Source organism: Orbicella faveolata, unplaced genomic scaffold (assembly GCF_042242905.1).
Source record: "Orbicella faveolata isolate gen_17 unplaced genomic scaffold, um_ofav_v1 contig_48, whole genome shotgun sequence".
NCBI classification, from domain to species: domain Eukaryota; kingdom Metazoa; phylum Cnidaria; class Anthozoa; order Scleractinia; family Merulinidae; genus Orbicella; species Orbicella faveolata.
In genome coordinates, this window is record NW_028301578.1 from 15,025,950 (window position 1) to 15,040,798 (window position 14,849).

Consider the following 14,849-nt stretch of genomic DNA (forward strand, 5'->3'; position numbering starts at 1 on the left):
GTGTTTGAGAAGTCGCGCGTGATGGAAGTTCTACATTTGGAACGCGGGGACTTCACGGTTGATTGCTTTGAGTGATAATTCAATTATCCTCGTAACTTTATTCAACTGCTCGCTGTTTAGCCCAAAGTTGTTCAGATTGAAAAAATCTTGACGGAGCTCAGAGAAGATAACTTTTAAAGTAGAAACTACCGATATCAAACAGAAGGCAAGTCAGCTGAATCCATTCGTTCGAGTTTTGACGTGCAGATAAGCGCGACTCTCAAAAGGAAAAACAAAAACTCGAAAACTTATAAGAGTGCTTCGGCCGGCCCTTGCATTAAAAGTTCACGCGAAGTAGTTGTGCTGGTGAATCCCTTGAAAGGGAAGCTTTTATTTAAATCGATTAAGGTACCAAAATTTGGTGAGGGGCGATTTTTTTAGGGTATATCGGTTTCAATACTGGACCATGGCCAGCAGTGAAGGAGTTATCTATTCTTCGCTCCGACGAAGGGCTAACGCTCGAAACGTCAGCTTTCGAATCTCTACGGTGGCCAATTCACATTATCAACCCAGTTGATAAAACCAAATTATCTTGTTATGTTCCCAACCGACGCAGCACCACAGTTTCTTTAGAAACTTACTCCCTCTATTCCATTGTTTAGAGGGTTCATTGTACAGACTTCGGTAGAGGGCTATTGTTTAGAGGTCGCTATAGAGTGGCGCAACTTTAAAACTTTTCATAGCTTTATTCATTTGTTTACGCTGTGCATCAAGAAACATGGCGCCTTTTGCTGGTCCAGTGCCAGGATTACCACAACAAGAAGGATGGATCCAGGGATGGATTCCGGAATGGATTCAGGCGGCCGTGGATACCTACAAAGCCTGGTAACAAGCTGCCCTAAATAGTCCATTCATCTTGGCATTTTTCCTGGCATTTTCTCCTTTCATTCTGATCCTGGTGATCTTCATGTTACCGGTGATTATCATCTTGATCTGTGCACTGAGCACTGCACTTGTCTGTTTCCTAACGGTGTGCTTCTTCTTCGCTTGCGGAACTTCCGGTGTATTTATTCACCGTGACGTTCGGCTTCTTCTTCATGATGTTCGTCATATGGCCATGGAGACTCGAGCTAGTGGTCCATCGCATCCAGCGGTTGTATGTCAACATCATGTTTGTTCCGCCCTTCGACTTGTTACCGCAGACTTAAGCGAGAAATCTGTAAAGTATTCACCAAGTGCATCCACCAGGACTATAGTGGTGAAGCTTTACGACACTACGACTACCACTACTAAGATTTGCGACGGTCTATAAACACTGAAAGCTTGGAACATTTCTTAAGCAGATATTTTTGTTGTTCATTTTATTACAAGTTGGATCAAGGCAGGTTTTCTAAAATTTAACACCCCCAACCTCCAAACCCCATTGACCACCCCCACTCCCAACTCAATTTTAAATAAACCGAAGCTCTAGATTCAAGTTCTGTTGTCTTCATCTTAAATCATTTAGTAATTTTGTTAAATTTAATTTCACGGCAAATACCTGCAAGGGAGGAGTGGGGCTCGCGATGGATTAACATTCATGAATTTGAAAAGCAATAGCTCTTCTTCGTTCTAGCGCTTTTTAGCACACCGATTGTCCATGTAGTTTTGTCTTAAGGTTTTCCTACAATGACTGATCATTCCATGCATTATAAATTAACAGTAGAAAGCCGTGAAATGGGGTCATCTCCTCTTTTGCAAATTAACCTACAAGCCGACATTGTAGATAAATTCTAATATATTATTTAGTTTCTATTTCAGGCCCAAAAGCTAAATCGTTCTGCTTCCTAACTCTACACACCCTTCAGCTACATTTTCACATGAAAGTTCACGTCCTTTCTTTGTCAGGTTTTCTCCAGTTCCGTCTTTCCAGAATACAAATTTTAGTCGACATGACTGGAAAAACAAAAGGAAAACGTTTAAAATTAAATGCCATTCTGTCGAATCCTTCCACTTTGTCCAGTAGTAAATGCGAGCGCTCCATTCTGATGCAGGGTGGTTCGGTCAGAAGGTGTGAGAAGACCAGCATTTCAGGGCCTCCTTCCATCAGACCTTCCGTTTTGGAATACCTGGAAAGAAGCAAGAAACACGATCATTTAAAAACAACCCAGTTGACGCCTATTATTCGGTTTCAACAGAAAACCTATCTCGTCTCAACGCTACGCCACCCATCAAAATCTATTTGAAAGAAATCTATTAAACACGAAAGACCGTGTTTGACGACAATTCTAAACACCGAGAAGAGAGTTGAAATTACGACAAGCATCGGAGTATTTGTGACGAACATCGAGGTTTTTGGAAATGTGCTTAAACGATGTCTTGAGTGTTTGATATATCTTCTCAATCGCAACTAAAACTAAGGAGAACACGTAGAAAGATAATCGTATAGATCTATGCTAATTAAGATCAGATAACCCTGCAAATACTGTCACGCTCGTGAGTTCGTTTGTTTAAACTTGATGAATTATTAATGAGTTTAAGAAGCTAGTAGACCAATTTTGATATATTAAAATTCAGCCTAAAACAACAGACCTCAGTACGAGGCTCCGGGGAATAACTACAGAGTTTGTGGGGTTTTATCCTCCAGAGCCTCTTGCTGAGGTCTATTGTGTTAGACTGAATCTTAATATATCGAAATTGGTCTATTTTCAGTGTATAACTTCCGGTCACCTATCAAGTTGGACTTTATACTAGTTATACAGTGTTAACTAACAAAAAACCCTCACCTCCTAGTCTTTCCAGGCCTACGGTTAGTTTACGAACAGCGCGAAAAACGGCAAGAAGAAAAATTAGGGGAGCAGTGTGGAGAGCTAAACACCCAAAACACCTCTCTCCTAATTATTTTTCCCCCCATTCACCCGCGCTGCTCCCCAAACAACCGAAAGCCTGGAGCAAGTTTCCTCACCTCCATAATGGATTAATTTCTCCAAACCGAGAAATGCCAGTTTGAGCTGCAGCAACAGAAATATGAACATGGCACGGTTCTATGGACAAACAAGGAGATTGAGTTTACTCGTTTTTTTCTGTCTCTCCTTTCACGCTCACTCTGCGTTCACAAAAGTCTAGAGACAAGACTTCGTGAAGTTGTACAGCTAAGAGTTTCAACAGCTGTGGTGCTGCTGCGGTGCTGCTGTGGTGTTCCTGTGGTGGTACAACTTTTGTATTTCTAACTGACCCCTACTGAAGAGGAACCAGAGGAAAAAAAAAGTTGTTCACCTGCAGTTTACTCTCACAGTGCCTGTCCACCCAGGTATATAAATGAGTACTGAAAAATTTAATGCTGGGGTGATACTGCAATGGACTAGCATCCCATCCAGAGAGCCGTAGAAATATTCCTAGTCGCTTCATGCCACTGGGATAAGCTCAGGCCTGATGGTCCAATTGGCTTGTATGCAGACTTTACCTTTACCTACTTCCAGTTTACTTCTAAAATGTAACCTTCATTTTTTAACTGTTGAAATTTCAACCATCTCAGTTAAGTTGAAATGGTTTTACCTCCTAAAAAGTACACTTATGTTACAAGGTATTAACACTAGTGCATTGATTCTTTATTTTTTTATCAATGCTGCATAGAGAATACTTCAAACTGCCTTGTGCATACCCAGCCAAAAAGAAACCCTGTAAGAAGTGTCTTGCCCAATCAGGGCTCGAAATTGCGACTCACTGGTCGCCAATGCGACCAAAAATTGAGCACTGGCGACTCGCATTTTGGCCGATAACTAAAGAAAACCACGACACAACTTTTGTTTTTAAATCTTTATATTAGGAAATCAATCGGATATGGTAGCTAGTATACAACTCACCTTTCCGTCCCCAGTAAAATAATGTCTGAATATTTTATTACAAGATAATCGAAAAAATGGAATGAATTTCGACACCTCGATACTGCGTTCACGGCGCGCCACATTGTTTCAGCGGCTTACTCTGAAACTGGGATCGCAGGCGCGCTTCAACACCATGTGCTTTTCATTTGCCGCGAAAATGGCGGCAGATACCAATCAGTTGAAGGAATTACGTGAGCTAAAGGAGTCGTGGAAAGCAAGTCGAAAATAAAGAACGGCATTTCGAAGAAGTAACAAATGGAAAATACGCAAGGACCCGTGTTTGTCTCACAATGAAAACCACGGACTTAAAACGTTTTATGCCTCGCTTCATTTAAAATGACTGTGGAGACAACCTTCACCTTCCGACCAGAGACATGTCACCTGAGAACAATGGTAGCTTTATAACTAAGTGTTACTCGTGTTATTTCTAATTGTTTTCGCTCTTCAATTGTGACTTTCTCGCATGCAAAGTAACGTATAAAGTCGAGTTCTTGTGTAAGTTATATATAAAATAAGTTGGCGACCAAAATTTACGATCTGGCGACCAAAATTTTTCCGTTAGTCGCCAGCTGGCTCCAGAACGAAAAAATTAATTTTGACCCTTGCCAATGACATCATGACTTAGATTTGCCTTCTGGACTTAGATTTACTGTAGTGACTTATAGAGCCCTATGCCTAAACAGATATTTTCCATTATACCTGTATGGTTCTCCAGCAGCTTGTGAAGTCTTTGCAATGCCACTCCTCCAGGGTAATTATTATGGGATATCAACAGCAGCAATCCTGTAACCAAACAGTTACTGAGGAGTCCCCCACAAGTAATTACTTTGATCCCAAGGGACACAAATGACCTCCATTTGGCTTCATTCTTGTTTCTTTAGAAACAAAAACAAATAACAAAAAAATTAACTGGACATTTTGCATGCAATCTCATATTACAGCTTTTTACATTCGTTGTGATAAACGAAATACAAGACTACAAGCAGTTTCTTTTCTTTTTTTTTCTGTATTTTCCTACATTTTTCATGCTCTCTTTCAAGCTTCGCTGGGCGCACTAACAAACAGAGGCCTGAGTAAGAAAGCAAGAGATAATAGCAGAAAAAAACACATCTCAAGGATTACTTAGATTGGAGAAGATTAAGACATTTTTTTAATGGTTACTTCCACAATGTAAAATACTTCAATTGCAAGAACTTACATGAAGCTCAATCCACAGGCTGCAACTGCATTAAACACAGGAATGACATAAATAATAAAACGAAGTTCTTTGTGAGGAAGAAATGAATATAGGAACACAAAACCAACACATGGTGCAGCTAGTGTCCAGGTCCTCCTGTCCCTCCACAGCCCCAGAGGGACTAGAACGAGGCCAAATAACAAACATCTGGGAAAAACAGAGTAGAAATACCAAAGGAAAGGAGATGTCTGGCACTTAGTGAAGGAAATTTGTTTTTAATTAATAACTCCTTTAACACAAATCTATCTCTCTGGAATGCATTAAGAGCCTACAGTGATGCCAGACACATGAATATCATTTAAAACAAGCTGAAATAACTGCAGTACTTTTATACCCGTGGGGCGGGGGGGGGGGGGTTCTCCCTTTTATGGGCTATATAGGTCTGTGCGGTTCCAAAGGGTGTGTGTTTTAGCTGATAGTTTGGTCAGAAGTAAGATATCAATTTTTGACCATTTTGGTCTCAAATAGGGTATGGTTTTTGTACTCTAGTCTTGAATTGGGTATGTTCTTTAGAAGAAGTTATCATACCCAATAAGAACAAACAAACATTGCCTTTAACATTGGTTTGAACTAGGAAGGTAATTACAAGGTAGACCAGTCTGAAACAGGGTACTGATTTAAGGATCAAGTCTTAAATAGGGTATCAAATCTTTTAATTAGGTCATAACCAGGGTAGGGAAAATCATAGATTTTGGTCATAAATAAAGTAGGGTTTTGGGAAGTAACCCGCACATTCCTCCTATTTTTTCTCCAGGTGTTATACTTGCTTAGAAGATGCATGTACATGTATCTAAAGGCAGCAAAATACGAGATACAAAACCCCTCAACTTGTCGCGCAATATTGTTTCATTGCAAGTTTTGGGTCGACGTTTCGTGTTTTTCACCTTGCGTGGTCAACTTGTTGTGCAACAAAAACATTTGTTGCAGGTTGAAGAAAAGTAGAGTGCAGGTCTACTTTGAGCAACAAATTTTGGCTTTGTTGTTCGTTTTTCATCAAACTCACAACTTGTCACACAACAGATTTGTTCATGTTGCACGACAAGTTGAGGATTTTTGTATCTTGTATTTCGCCGCCTAAGTTATCAAAGGAAAAGATACACCCCAGTTTGAGCTTTTGTTCTGTATTGTGTTATACCACAGCACCTCTCCTTCAGGCCACAGGAACCTTCTCCAAAATAATGAATCCACAGAAACAGTTAGGGCTAGGAAAAAAAGAAAGTTTGCCACTCAAACTAACAACAGTAACAAACCTCAACTTTTTCATTGATAAATTTGTCACCAATCTGAATAGTTCTCAACTGTGTTTTTTTAAAAAAAAAAAGAAATGTCTCCCTGTACTGTTCTCACCTAAAGCACTAATGCCTGCCAGACCTGCGTGACAGAATCCTATGAGTAGAGATAGACGTCTCGTTACAAGCTCCAATAGTAAAATTAGACCCAGTAAAATGCACAGCTCCGATCGAAAGATGATAATGGCAAATGCTGAAGTCCAAATAAATTTTGAATGACAATGATCAAGCCAGTACTGGAAAGCAAAAAGCACTGCAGAAAAAAAAAATTAAATAAAATGTAAGTACATATGTTTGGTAGTGGGAGGCCTGCTGGCCACATGGTTTGCGCACTAGACTCTGGATTGGGTAGTCCAGATTCGAGCCCCAGCTGGGGACATTGTGTTGTGTTCTTGGGCAAGACGCTTTACTCTCACTGTAACTTCCTCCACCATGGTGTAAATTAAACGGAGTCCAGCAAATTTAATGCTGAGGGGTTTGCCCTGTGACGGACTAGTTAACATCTCATCTGGGTGGGGATTAGAAATACTCCTTGTCACTTATCATGCTATGGAAACCGGGATAAGCTGCAGGACTATGGATCCCTTGGCCTGATGCAGACTGGCCCTTATTATACATGTAACTACATAGTTGAGCACATGTACTAACCTAAAATAAGAGCAAAGATGTTTGGTAGTGGTCTTGAAATGTAGAACAAAAAGTGAAACTGTGTAGCAGTAATGACCGCTAAGAAGTTTCCAACATCCTTTCCAAACCTGAGTGAAACAGAGCTCCTGAACTTTGAAAAGGCGAGCAGGGAAAGCAATCCAAGACAAAAGCGCACTGCCAGAACAAACAGACAAAATGAAAAACATGAAAGCATGCAAGGAACTCCATGATACAACATGTAAGGCTCTTTGCTAACACAATATAAAATTTATAAATATATTTCCAGACAGAGAGCAAACGCATGTCAAATGTATTACCTGCAAGCTGCACGCATAATTTTGATGTGTTTGCAGCCTTAAGAAGCATGACAATGGGATATCCAAAAGAGGAGACAGCAAGTGGACCAAGGAAAGTTCTAGGTACAACACCAGGAAACTCCAAATGATCATACTGCAGTAATATTTGAGATAAAAATTGACACTACTAAATTAAGACTGATCTTCAACCAGAATCAAAGCACACAGCACATTTTATACAAAAGGTTTTTAATCATTATTATTATTATTATTATTATTATTATTATTATTATTATTATTATTATTTGTTTAAAACAGAATCCTCATTCTCCATGCTGTGCAAGGTCCACTTTAAGATCCAGAGCTAGGGTTTGAGGGAGCAACTTACTGCTCCTCCTCCCCTTCCCCCCTGCCCCCCCCCCCCCTCAAACAACTTCTTACTTAAAGATGATTTCCAGTCCAGACTGTGTAGTCTCAGCACCCTAATGTTTATAAACATACCTTATCTTTGAGGCCTTTCAAATTCTTTTTCCAACAGCTTCATGGATTTTTACAGCTGCAAAGTTGTTTCATCAAGTAATATGGGAAAGAACAAAGCATAAAGCTTTGCATAGTCTTGCATCCATAATGGTGGTTGACATGAAATTTGAATTTACTTCATGTAAGTAGCTGCAAAATGTTTACATTTTGTAATGTCTCATACGAAACAAAACAAAAAAACGTAAACAAATTCTCAAAAGTGGGCAGTACAGACTGGAAATCATCTTTAATGATACAGTGTATGAGCCAAATTGATCAAAACAGAGACATTTTGTAAGGACATTTCCCTAGAGCCTGGGATCTCTTCCCCCCCACCCACTCCTCCGGTCATCCCCAATCTTCAGCTTAATTCCTTGAGCCATGCACGCACCCCTGTTCATAACAGACCATTTTAGCATTGTTTGTTCGGCGACCTGGCCTTTGAATGGCAGCGAGGCTGGAAGTGACCTTGCTTTGATAAAGACCTCTCTACTTTTGACATGTAAATGCACCTAGTTAGCATTAGAACAACTTTATTTACACAACAAAAACAGTGAGGTCTGTATCAAAACAAGGTCACCTCCAGCCTCGCTGCCATTCAAAGGCCAGGTCAGTGAGCAGACAACTGTAAAATGGTCTATTTCTGTATGGATGCTTACACTTTGTAGATCTTTGCATAAAAGCCATGGTATGTTTCTCCACCTTTCGCTATTCAATTAGGAGTCCAAAACCAGTGCAATCAATTGAATATTCTGCTGTTAAACCAATTAAGCTTTTATAAGCTGAAGCTTGAGCTTGCTTCATCGAGGAATGCGAACTGTAGTTTATTTTGTATGCGTATATGTATTTTAGTTCAAAATCAGTGCCAAAGTGAAAGATATCACATACCTCTCTAATGTTTGTTCCATGGTACAGTATATCGTGCGTTGCTTGCATATTAAAACTTTCTTCTACTTTGGTAAACGGGCAATTGAATAAATGGACACAAAACACAACGAAAAGTAACACAAAATAGAAATCTGCCGCCATGTTGGATTGGGATGCTGGCCAGTGGGAGACTGGGATGAGGATCGCGTAAAGGCCAAGGGACTGGTTATGAATACACATAAAAAAACCCCCTCAAATCCAAATTTTGCAGAATTCCTGGCGTTTTTCAGTTGTTTTGGATTGATTTACCCAATTTATCACAAAAAGACTCATCTTTCGAAAAATTTGGTCACTAGATTAACCCATTGACTCCCGCCGCTTTTTGCTTTTAGCCAAAATTCGCTTTTTGCCAAAAGTGAATTTTTTGTTAGGCTTTTCGGGTTGTTATTATTTTTTTTTCGCATTTCATTTTTCCTCTTTTCCCCGGTCGCTTTTGGGTGCAGTACTGGGGACAAAACCAGCCTCGTCCCCTGCATAAATATTTGTATTTTTAAGTTTTAAATCTTTCGGGTTTTTTGGTAACCGCCACTTCTGAAGATGCGTGCTGTAGCATGCGAAACGTCAAGAAAATTTTAGATTGTTGTTCCAAACCATGCGTAGTTCATGTGTTATGTTTGTTGCCGCCGTTTGCATTTTATTTCTTGTTAAATTGAAATGGCCAAAGAACAAGAGTGTTTATGATGGGCGTTCTCCTCGACGATAAACAGTGGAGAAGGCCCTGGGGACGAGGTTGGGGACGAAGATGAGAAGCCATATTGTCCCCACTAAAACGCACAAGGGACTGCAAGATGAGACTCGCCCCAGATCTCTTCTCGTCTGGAAAGTGCGGAATGGGATTATACGCAATAAAGACAACACTGCGCCAATCTCGTTCCCAGAGTCTTCGTTCCCCTTGACCAGCGGTCGGAAAACGAGAGCTCTGGGAGCAGAGCTCTCGTTTTCCGACCGCTGGTCAAGGGGGACGAAGACTCTGGGAACGAGATTGACACTGCGCAAAATCACATCCCCGCGCACGCATTGCCACACAGCGGTCGCACACTGCATTTTTGTTTGTGTACAATTCGCAACGATAAGTCGTAACTATGAGTATTTTTCCACAGACTCGTGATTAATGAAAACGTGTAATTGCATGTTACAGCAGCCATACATTATACAAAACTCTGGTTTAGTTTGAAGCACAGAATGTTCGCATTTTCTTTTTTAAAGGAGTCATATATTCGGAAAGACGTTATTAACTTCCTGGTGTAGATTTATGGCAATATAAATTCAAAGCCATTTGTCACTTTGTGATTAAAAGTTAACGTTAACAGACTTAAAATATTAGGATTTGTAACAACTACAGCAAGAATAAGTTTTGTTTAAAGTTAAAGAAAAGTATGATTTAACTTGTGTATATCCGGATTAAATAAATGCGTTACAGAATGATCACTTGAAATCACGAAGACTCTTCAAAACCAGCAAATGGAACCACAGAAACCTGAAAAATAAAATTAAATAAAGTTATAATAGGTAAATAAACGTTAACTAGTTGTTTCTGCCAAAATAAGTTCTCGTCGCCTTGTGAGACCCTCAGCAGCCGAAATTGGAGAATCTTTCAGTATCTTTGGCTGTGGATTCCTGGGACTAGTGGAGTTGTCACGTGGCTCGGGATCGTGTACGATCGAACTATGTCGCGTTCTAGCCATGTGTGTGTTGCTACTCGAAGTTCATACAGTGTTTATGTATTAAAAACACTACAGGCTTAGAGGCTGACATGACTTGTGGGTAGAATGGAAGGGGGAGACTGAGCACAACTTATAGAGCGTGGAAGACTGGGACCAGGGGTTCAAACAACTATAATAAAGCTTTGATAATATCTCCTCTGATTGAAATCGATCTTACCTTGCATAAAATAATCAGGGTTAGAGTTTGCAATCTTAATATTCCTCATCTGAAAAAAAGCTTGACTGCGATGTTGTTTTGGCTTTTGGAGCCTTTTTCGCAAGATTTGATGTCACTCCAGGCGGAGGTGGTGGCGGTGGTGGCGGTGGCGGAGGGGCCGCGGACGCAGGTGGTGGGGTTGGTCCCGGTATTGGTGGAAGAGGACCTAGCTCTTGATCCATTGTATAGTTCTCATAATATGGTTCTATTTGTGGATCGGGTTCGTCATAGACGGGATAACTTGAAAACTGTTTCTGCTCAAAGCCCTCATGTGATTCGTCCTCCATGTACTGTAAGAGTTTCTTTTCACGTTTTCGTCTTATCCGCCTCCTAAACAGAACAATTGAGAAACAAAATGCTATAAAAAGTTTGTTAAGAGAAAACGTAGTTATAAGCGGTACAGTAAACAACTTTTTAGAATTCTACCAACTGTTCCATCTAACATAACAGAAGAACAGTTTCAAAATATCCGGTGAAAAAGGAACTCTTCATAACTCCAAACTGCTTTAAAACACGGTTTCGGTTGATTACTTCAAGTTGTAGGGAGTTGAAAACGCGTCATTGAGCCCGGAATATTTTATTCTCCTCTTTTGCTTTCTCCTTGATGAGGTTTTTTGTTTTTTGTTTTGTTTTGTTTTTTTGTTGTTGTTGTTGTTGCAAAGTTCTCGCCGATTTTATAAGAGAAGCAGGGAAGGTTCTAGAGTTTTTGCGATTTACGTTTGTGACTTTCAATCTGTTATTTTTTTTTTTCCTTAGAGGGGGATAGGAAAGAAGTCTGTTGACTCCCATTTCTGTCTGGGACATTTTTTTGCGTTCTTTTTTTTTCTATGCATCGTGCCCATAGCGCAAGTCTGCAATTTCACGTCAACACTGGCCTGTAGCATAAGCATCTTAATCCAAAATTAGCTTTATAGCAGGCCGATAAAAACCCATTTTACAATGATGTGTAGTATGTGATCTGTGCTCTCCGTTTGAATCCAGTCACGTCTCGTCCTTGCCTCTCTTTTCTCTCGTCAAATGACGTCGAGTTTCTATTTAAAAAGCGTTTTTCTAGTTTACGCCTTTAGGCTAAAACGTCTATTAAACTGCCATTCAAATTACTACGGTTACCGTATACCTTTAGAGGTGTCTCTCGTCCAGGCGATGTAGCGCGTCCAGGTTAATTTGTAGACACCTAAATCCCATATCAAATTAAAGCTTGTAGAGCTGGCTATCACATTATACCAAGAATTTTGAAATAAAATGAGTTGTCGAATTTTTTACGACCTCTCAATGCCAACGTCCGAATCACCTTTTGAAAGATACAAGTCGAAGGAAATTTGGTTTTTCCAGGAGGCTCCTGGTTTTTCGCTTATTTAATTTGTTCCTCATTTTCCGGACCCAAAGCGCTAAAAAAAAGTATGGGCAATTTGAAAAGTTACAGAACATTTTCGAAATAGGATTTTAAAAAAATGGAGTGACTGTAGAAAAATCGCTCACGGGGAAAAAAATATTTGGAAATAAAAAATTCTTGGACATGTTTTTGCTGTTTATATATCAAACTAGCTACAGTCCAAATTTGACGGCAAACGAACAAATTCCCTTTGACTTGTAGCTTTCAAAAGGGATCCAAAAGATGATTCGGACGCTCACATTTAGATCGAGGTCGTGAAAAATTCAATAATTGGTATAATGCGATAGCCAGCTCTGTAAGATTTAATTTTATGTAGGGGTTTAGGTATCTCAGTTTAAACCGGACGCACTACATCCCTTGGACGCGAGACACCTCTAAAGGTGCTCTGAAGTTATACAGGAACCTTAATTATAATACTACACTACCCATGCCCAGACTAGGTAGGTTAAGCCTGGATACGAGCCAAGTGGCCCATCGTATCAGGCCGAAGCTTATCCCGGTTCCTGTAACATGAAGCGACTAGAGGTATTTCTACTCCCCCCTAGATGGGATGCTAGTCCATCGCAGGGCTACCCCCAGCATTAAATTCGCTGGTACCCAGTTATACACCTTGGTGGAGAGAGGCACCGTGAGAGTAAAGTGTCTTGCCCATGAACACAACACAGTCTACCCAGCCAGGGCCACTCGCTCCGGAGTCGAGTGCCCTAACCATGAGGCCACCGTGCCTCACAGCCAGACTAGGTACAGGCCGTAAATACATTTAACTGACCCCTATCCCGTTTTATTTCCAACCTTGCCGCCGGGAGGAAAAGCTGTTTAGTTATTCTGTCGCATGCTGAGGGTGGGTTCTGTAAAGTTGAAATCATGGCTTCATACCTGCACAAACAGATCGTAATGGTAAATATCACAAGTCCAACACCGATTGCTCCGAAGATCCATAATCCTAAGTGCTTTTTCACAAACCTAACGACTTTGTGGTAAATAGACATGATCTTGTGCAAGATAATGTCATGCAGTTTGGAAGGCTTCGGTTTTGTGGTGGATTTGTGAGTTGTCGTAGTCGTTTCAAGTTTTACCGTGATGGCCGTGGTCGCTGGTCCTATAATCGAAGGAATGACAAAAAAATGAATACAAATAAACAAAAAATGTTTACTTTACATATGCATAGCGTCGTTTCTCAGGAGACCTAGTTTCCTCTCACCCTTCTCACCCTCTCGTCCTCCCGAAATAAACAATTCTATAATGATGACGTAGCGCTACTGAAAATCATGTCTTTGATTGGTCGGGGCTAATTGTTGAATTTTCGCAGAGTGACAGTTATAAACCCTGTTCCAATAGTCTTTCCAAGATGGCGGCACCGGCAAGGAAAGACTTTTCTCGCCGCGTCCACCATCTTGGAAAGACCATGAGAATTAAAGTCAAACACTTTATATTATCTCGATATCTTGACTCACCGCAGTATAACCTTGGGCCAGGACCACTTGCATGTTAACTATAGCAACTCATATGTAATATAATTATGGTTCAAAAATAAAAAAAATAAACATAATGAGCCATATCAGCCTTAGTTGGTTTTCATGCAGGTCCTATATCCTGATCGAATTGGAATTTGGAAATGCGGTTTTTTTAAGAGGGAGGAAAACCAGAGAACCCGGAGAAGACCCCTCGGAACAAAGCGAGAACCAACAACAAACTCAACCCACATATGGCACTGGGCAGGAATCGAAGCTGGGCCGCATTGGTGGGAGCCGCTGAAAGGTGAACGCTCTCACCGCTGCGCCAAACCTGCTCCCCATGAGAGTAAAAAATCAATAAAACCAATACCTCGTTTCTTTTCACATGTGCGTCCGTCTCCTAACAAACCTTTGTTACATTCACAATAGAATGTTTTCTCGTCAAAATCTACACAGGTAGCATTCCGGTGGCAAGGGGAATGCTTCTTATTTTTACAAGGGAATTTGAGATCTGCAAGAAAGAAAAAAAGAACAAAACGTCTCATCAAATGTTCCAACATAGCCATTTGATTTTTTAACTCTTTTTAAGCAATGTAGAAAGTGGAAATAACCGGAACTCCCTCTTAAACAAAGGTTTTTTGTTTTTAAGAACTTTACATCATGGCGAAACATTATCCAGCTCTTTAGCTTAATGGTTATTTCGCTACGTCTTGATTATTGTCCAGTTATAAACTTTGATTTTCTCTTCTAGCTGCCCAAAGCTGTTTTCAATGCTTGAGGCTGTACATCTGTAAGTCTCTAATCAACACACAGACCTATACAATTACGGTGTTCTTTCCCATCACCCTTTGCACGAAGGCTGGTATTATTTGTGCACCAACATAAATCGTAAGAACCGCAAGTGGAGCCTTGTGGACAGTCATCAGGTATTGCCTTTGAGCAGGAAATAGCATACTTCCCTGTTTAGATTTAAAAAAAACAAAAACAAAAACAAAAAAAGAAAGCAATTTTATTAATGAACACACTGACTGGGTAAGCAACAATGTCCCAGAGAGTCACCTAGATCTCTTCAATTTAATTATGCAGTGGAAAGGCATCCGCGCGTAACCTTGTTTATAAAGTCCTTCATCTTTCCCTTCTCCAATTAACGTACTCATTAATAATTCATCACGTGAAAACTAAGAAAATCACAACCGTGATGGAGGTTTGGAAACCCAGTCTAGATTTTTTTTTTTTATATTTTATATTTTGACGATTTTACTTCTCCGTTTACTCGTTAGTTTTATCAAGAGATTATCAAGGTAAGAGAGTGAATCCCCCATAT

The 14,849-nt window shown here is 40.2% G+C and overlaps 2 protein-coding genes across 3 annotated transcripts; both read right to left on the minus strand.

Moving 5' to 3' along the window:
- Positions 1 to 1,310: 1,310 nt before the first annotated feature.
- On the minus strand, positions 1,311 to 8,894 carry LOC110044762 (dol-P-Man:Man(7)GlcNAc(2)-PP-Dol alpha-1,6-mannosyltransferase-like). 2 transcript variants are annotated; one of them, XM_020750340.2, is made up of 9 exons: positions 8,720 to 8,894; positions 7,334 to 7,466; positions 7,017 to 7,190; positions 6,427 to 6,621; positions 6,178 to 6,281; positions 5,041 to 5,267; positions 4,542 to 4,717; positions 2,924 to 3,002; positions 1,311 to 2,087 (listed from the first exon to the last, which is right to left on the minus strand). In XM_020750340.2, exons 1-9 carry the CDS (start codon positions 8,858 to 8,860, stop codon positions 1,847 to 1,849), a joined length of 1,470 nt encoding a protein of 489 aa, XP_020605999.2. In that variant the 5' UTR covers positions 8,861 to 8,894; the 3' UTR covers positions 1,311 to 1,846. The 2 variants fall into 2 exon arrangements, with proteins under 2 accessions (XP_020605999.2, XP_020606000.2); XM_020750341.2 differs by having other exon boundaries at positions 7,334 to 7,431; positions 8,720 to 8,876.
- Positions 8,895 to 9,862: 968 nt separating this feature from the next.
- On the minus strand, positions 9,863 to 14,328 carry LOC149096672 (uncharacterized). Its single transcript, XM_089280983.1, has 4 exons — positions 13,896 to 14,328; positions 12,948 to 13,170; positions 10,640 to 11,008; positions 9,863 to 10,235 (listed from the first exon to the last, which is right to left on the minus strand). The coding sequence occupies exons 1-3, from the start codon at positions 14,089 to 14,091 to the stop codon at positions 10,675 to 10,677; spliced, it is 753 nt and encodes a 250-aa protein (XP_089137109.1). The 5' UTR covers positions 14,092 to 14,328; the 3' UTR covers positions 9,863 to 10,235; positions 10,640 to 10,674.
- Between the last annotated feature and the right edge of the window lie 521 nt (positions 14,329 to 14,849).

Excerpts from the sequence above, each read along its gene's own strand:
- LOC110044762 (XM_020750340.2), bottom strand. The coding sequence starts at position 8,860 with ATGGCGGCAGATTTCTATTTTGTGTTACTTTTCGTTGTGTTTTGTGTC. Across the intron at positions 7,467-8,719 it reads ATGGAACAAACATTAGAGAG|TATGATCATTTGGAGTTTCC; the intron begins GTATGTGATATC and ends ATATTACTGCAG. Across the intron at positions 3,003-4,541 it reads GCTGCTGGAGAACCATACAG|AACCGTGCCATGTTCATATT; the intron begins GTATAATGGAAA and ends GTTTGTCCATAG.
- LOC149096672 (XM_089280983.1), bottom strand. The coding sequence starts at position 14,091 with ATGGCTATGTTGGAACATTTGATGAGACGTTTTGTTCTTTTTTTCTTT. Across the intron at positions 13,171-13,895 it reads CACATGTGAAAAGAAACGAG|GACCAGCGACCACGGCCATC; the intron begins GTATTGGTTTTA and ends CTTCGATTATAG. Across the intron at positions 11,009-12,947 it reads ATTACGATCTGTTTGTGCAG|GAGGCGGATAAGACGAAAAC; the intron begins GTATGAAGCCAT and ends TGTTCTGTTTAG.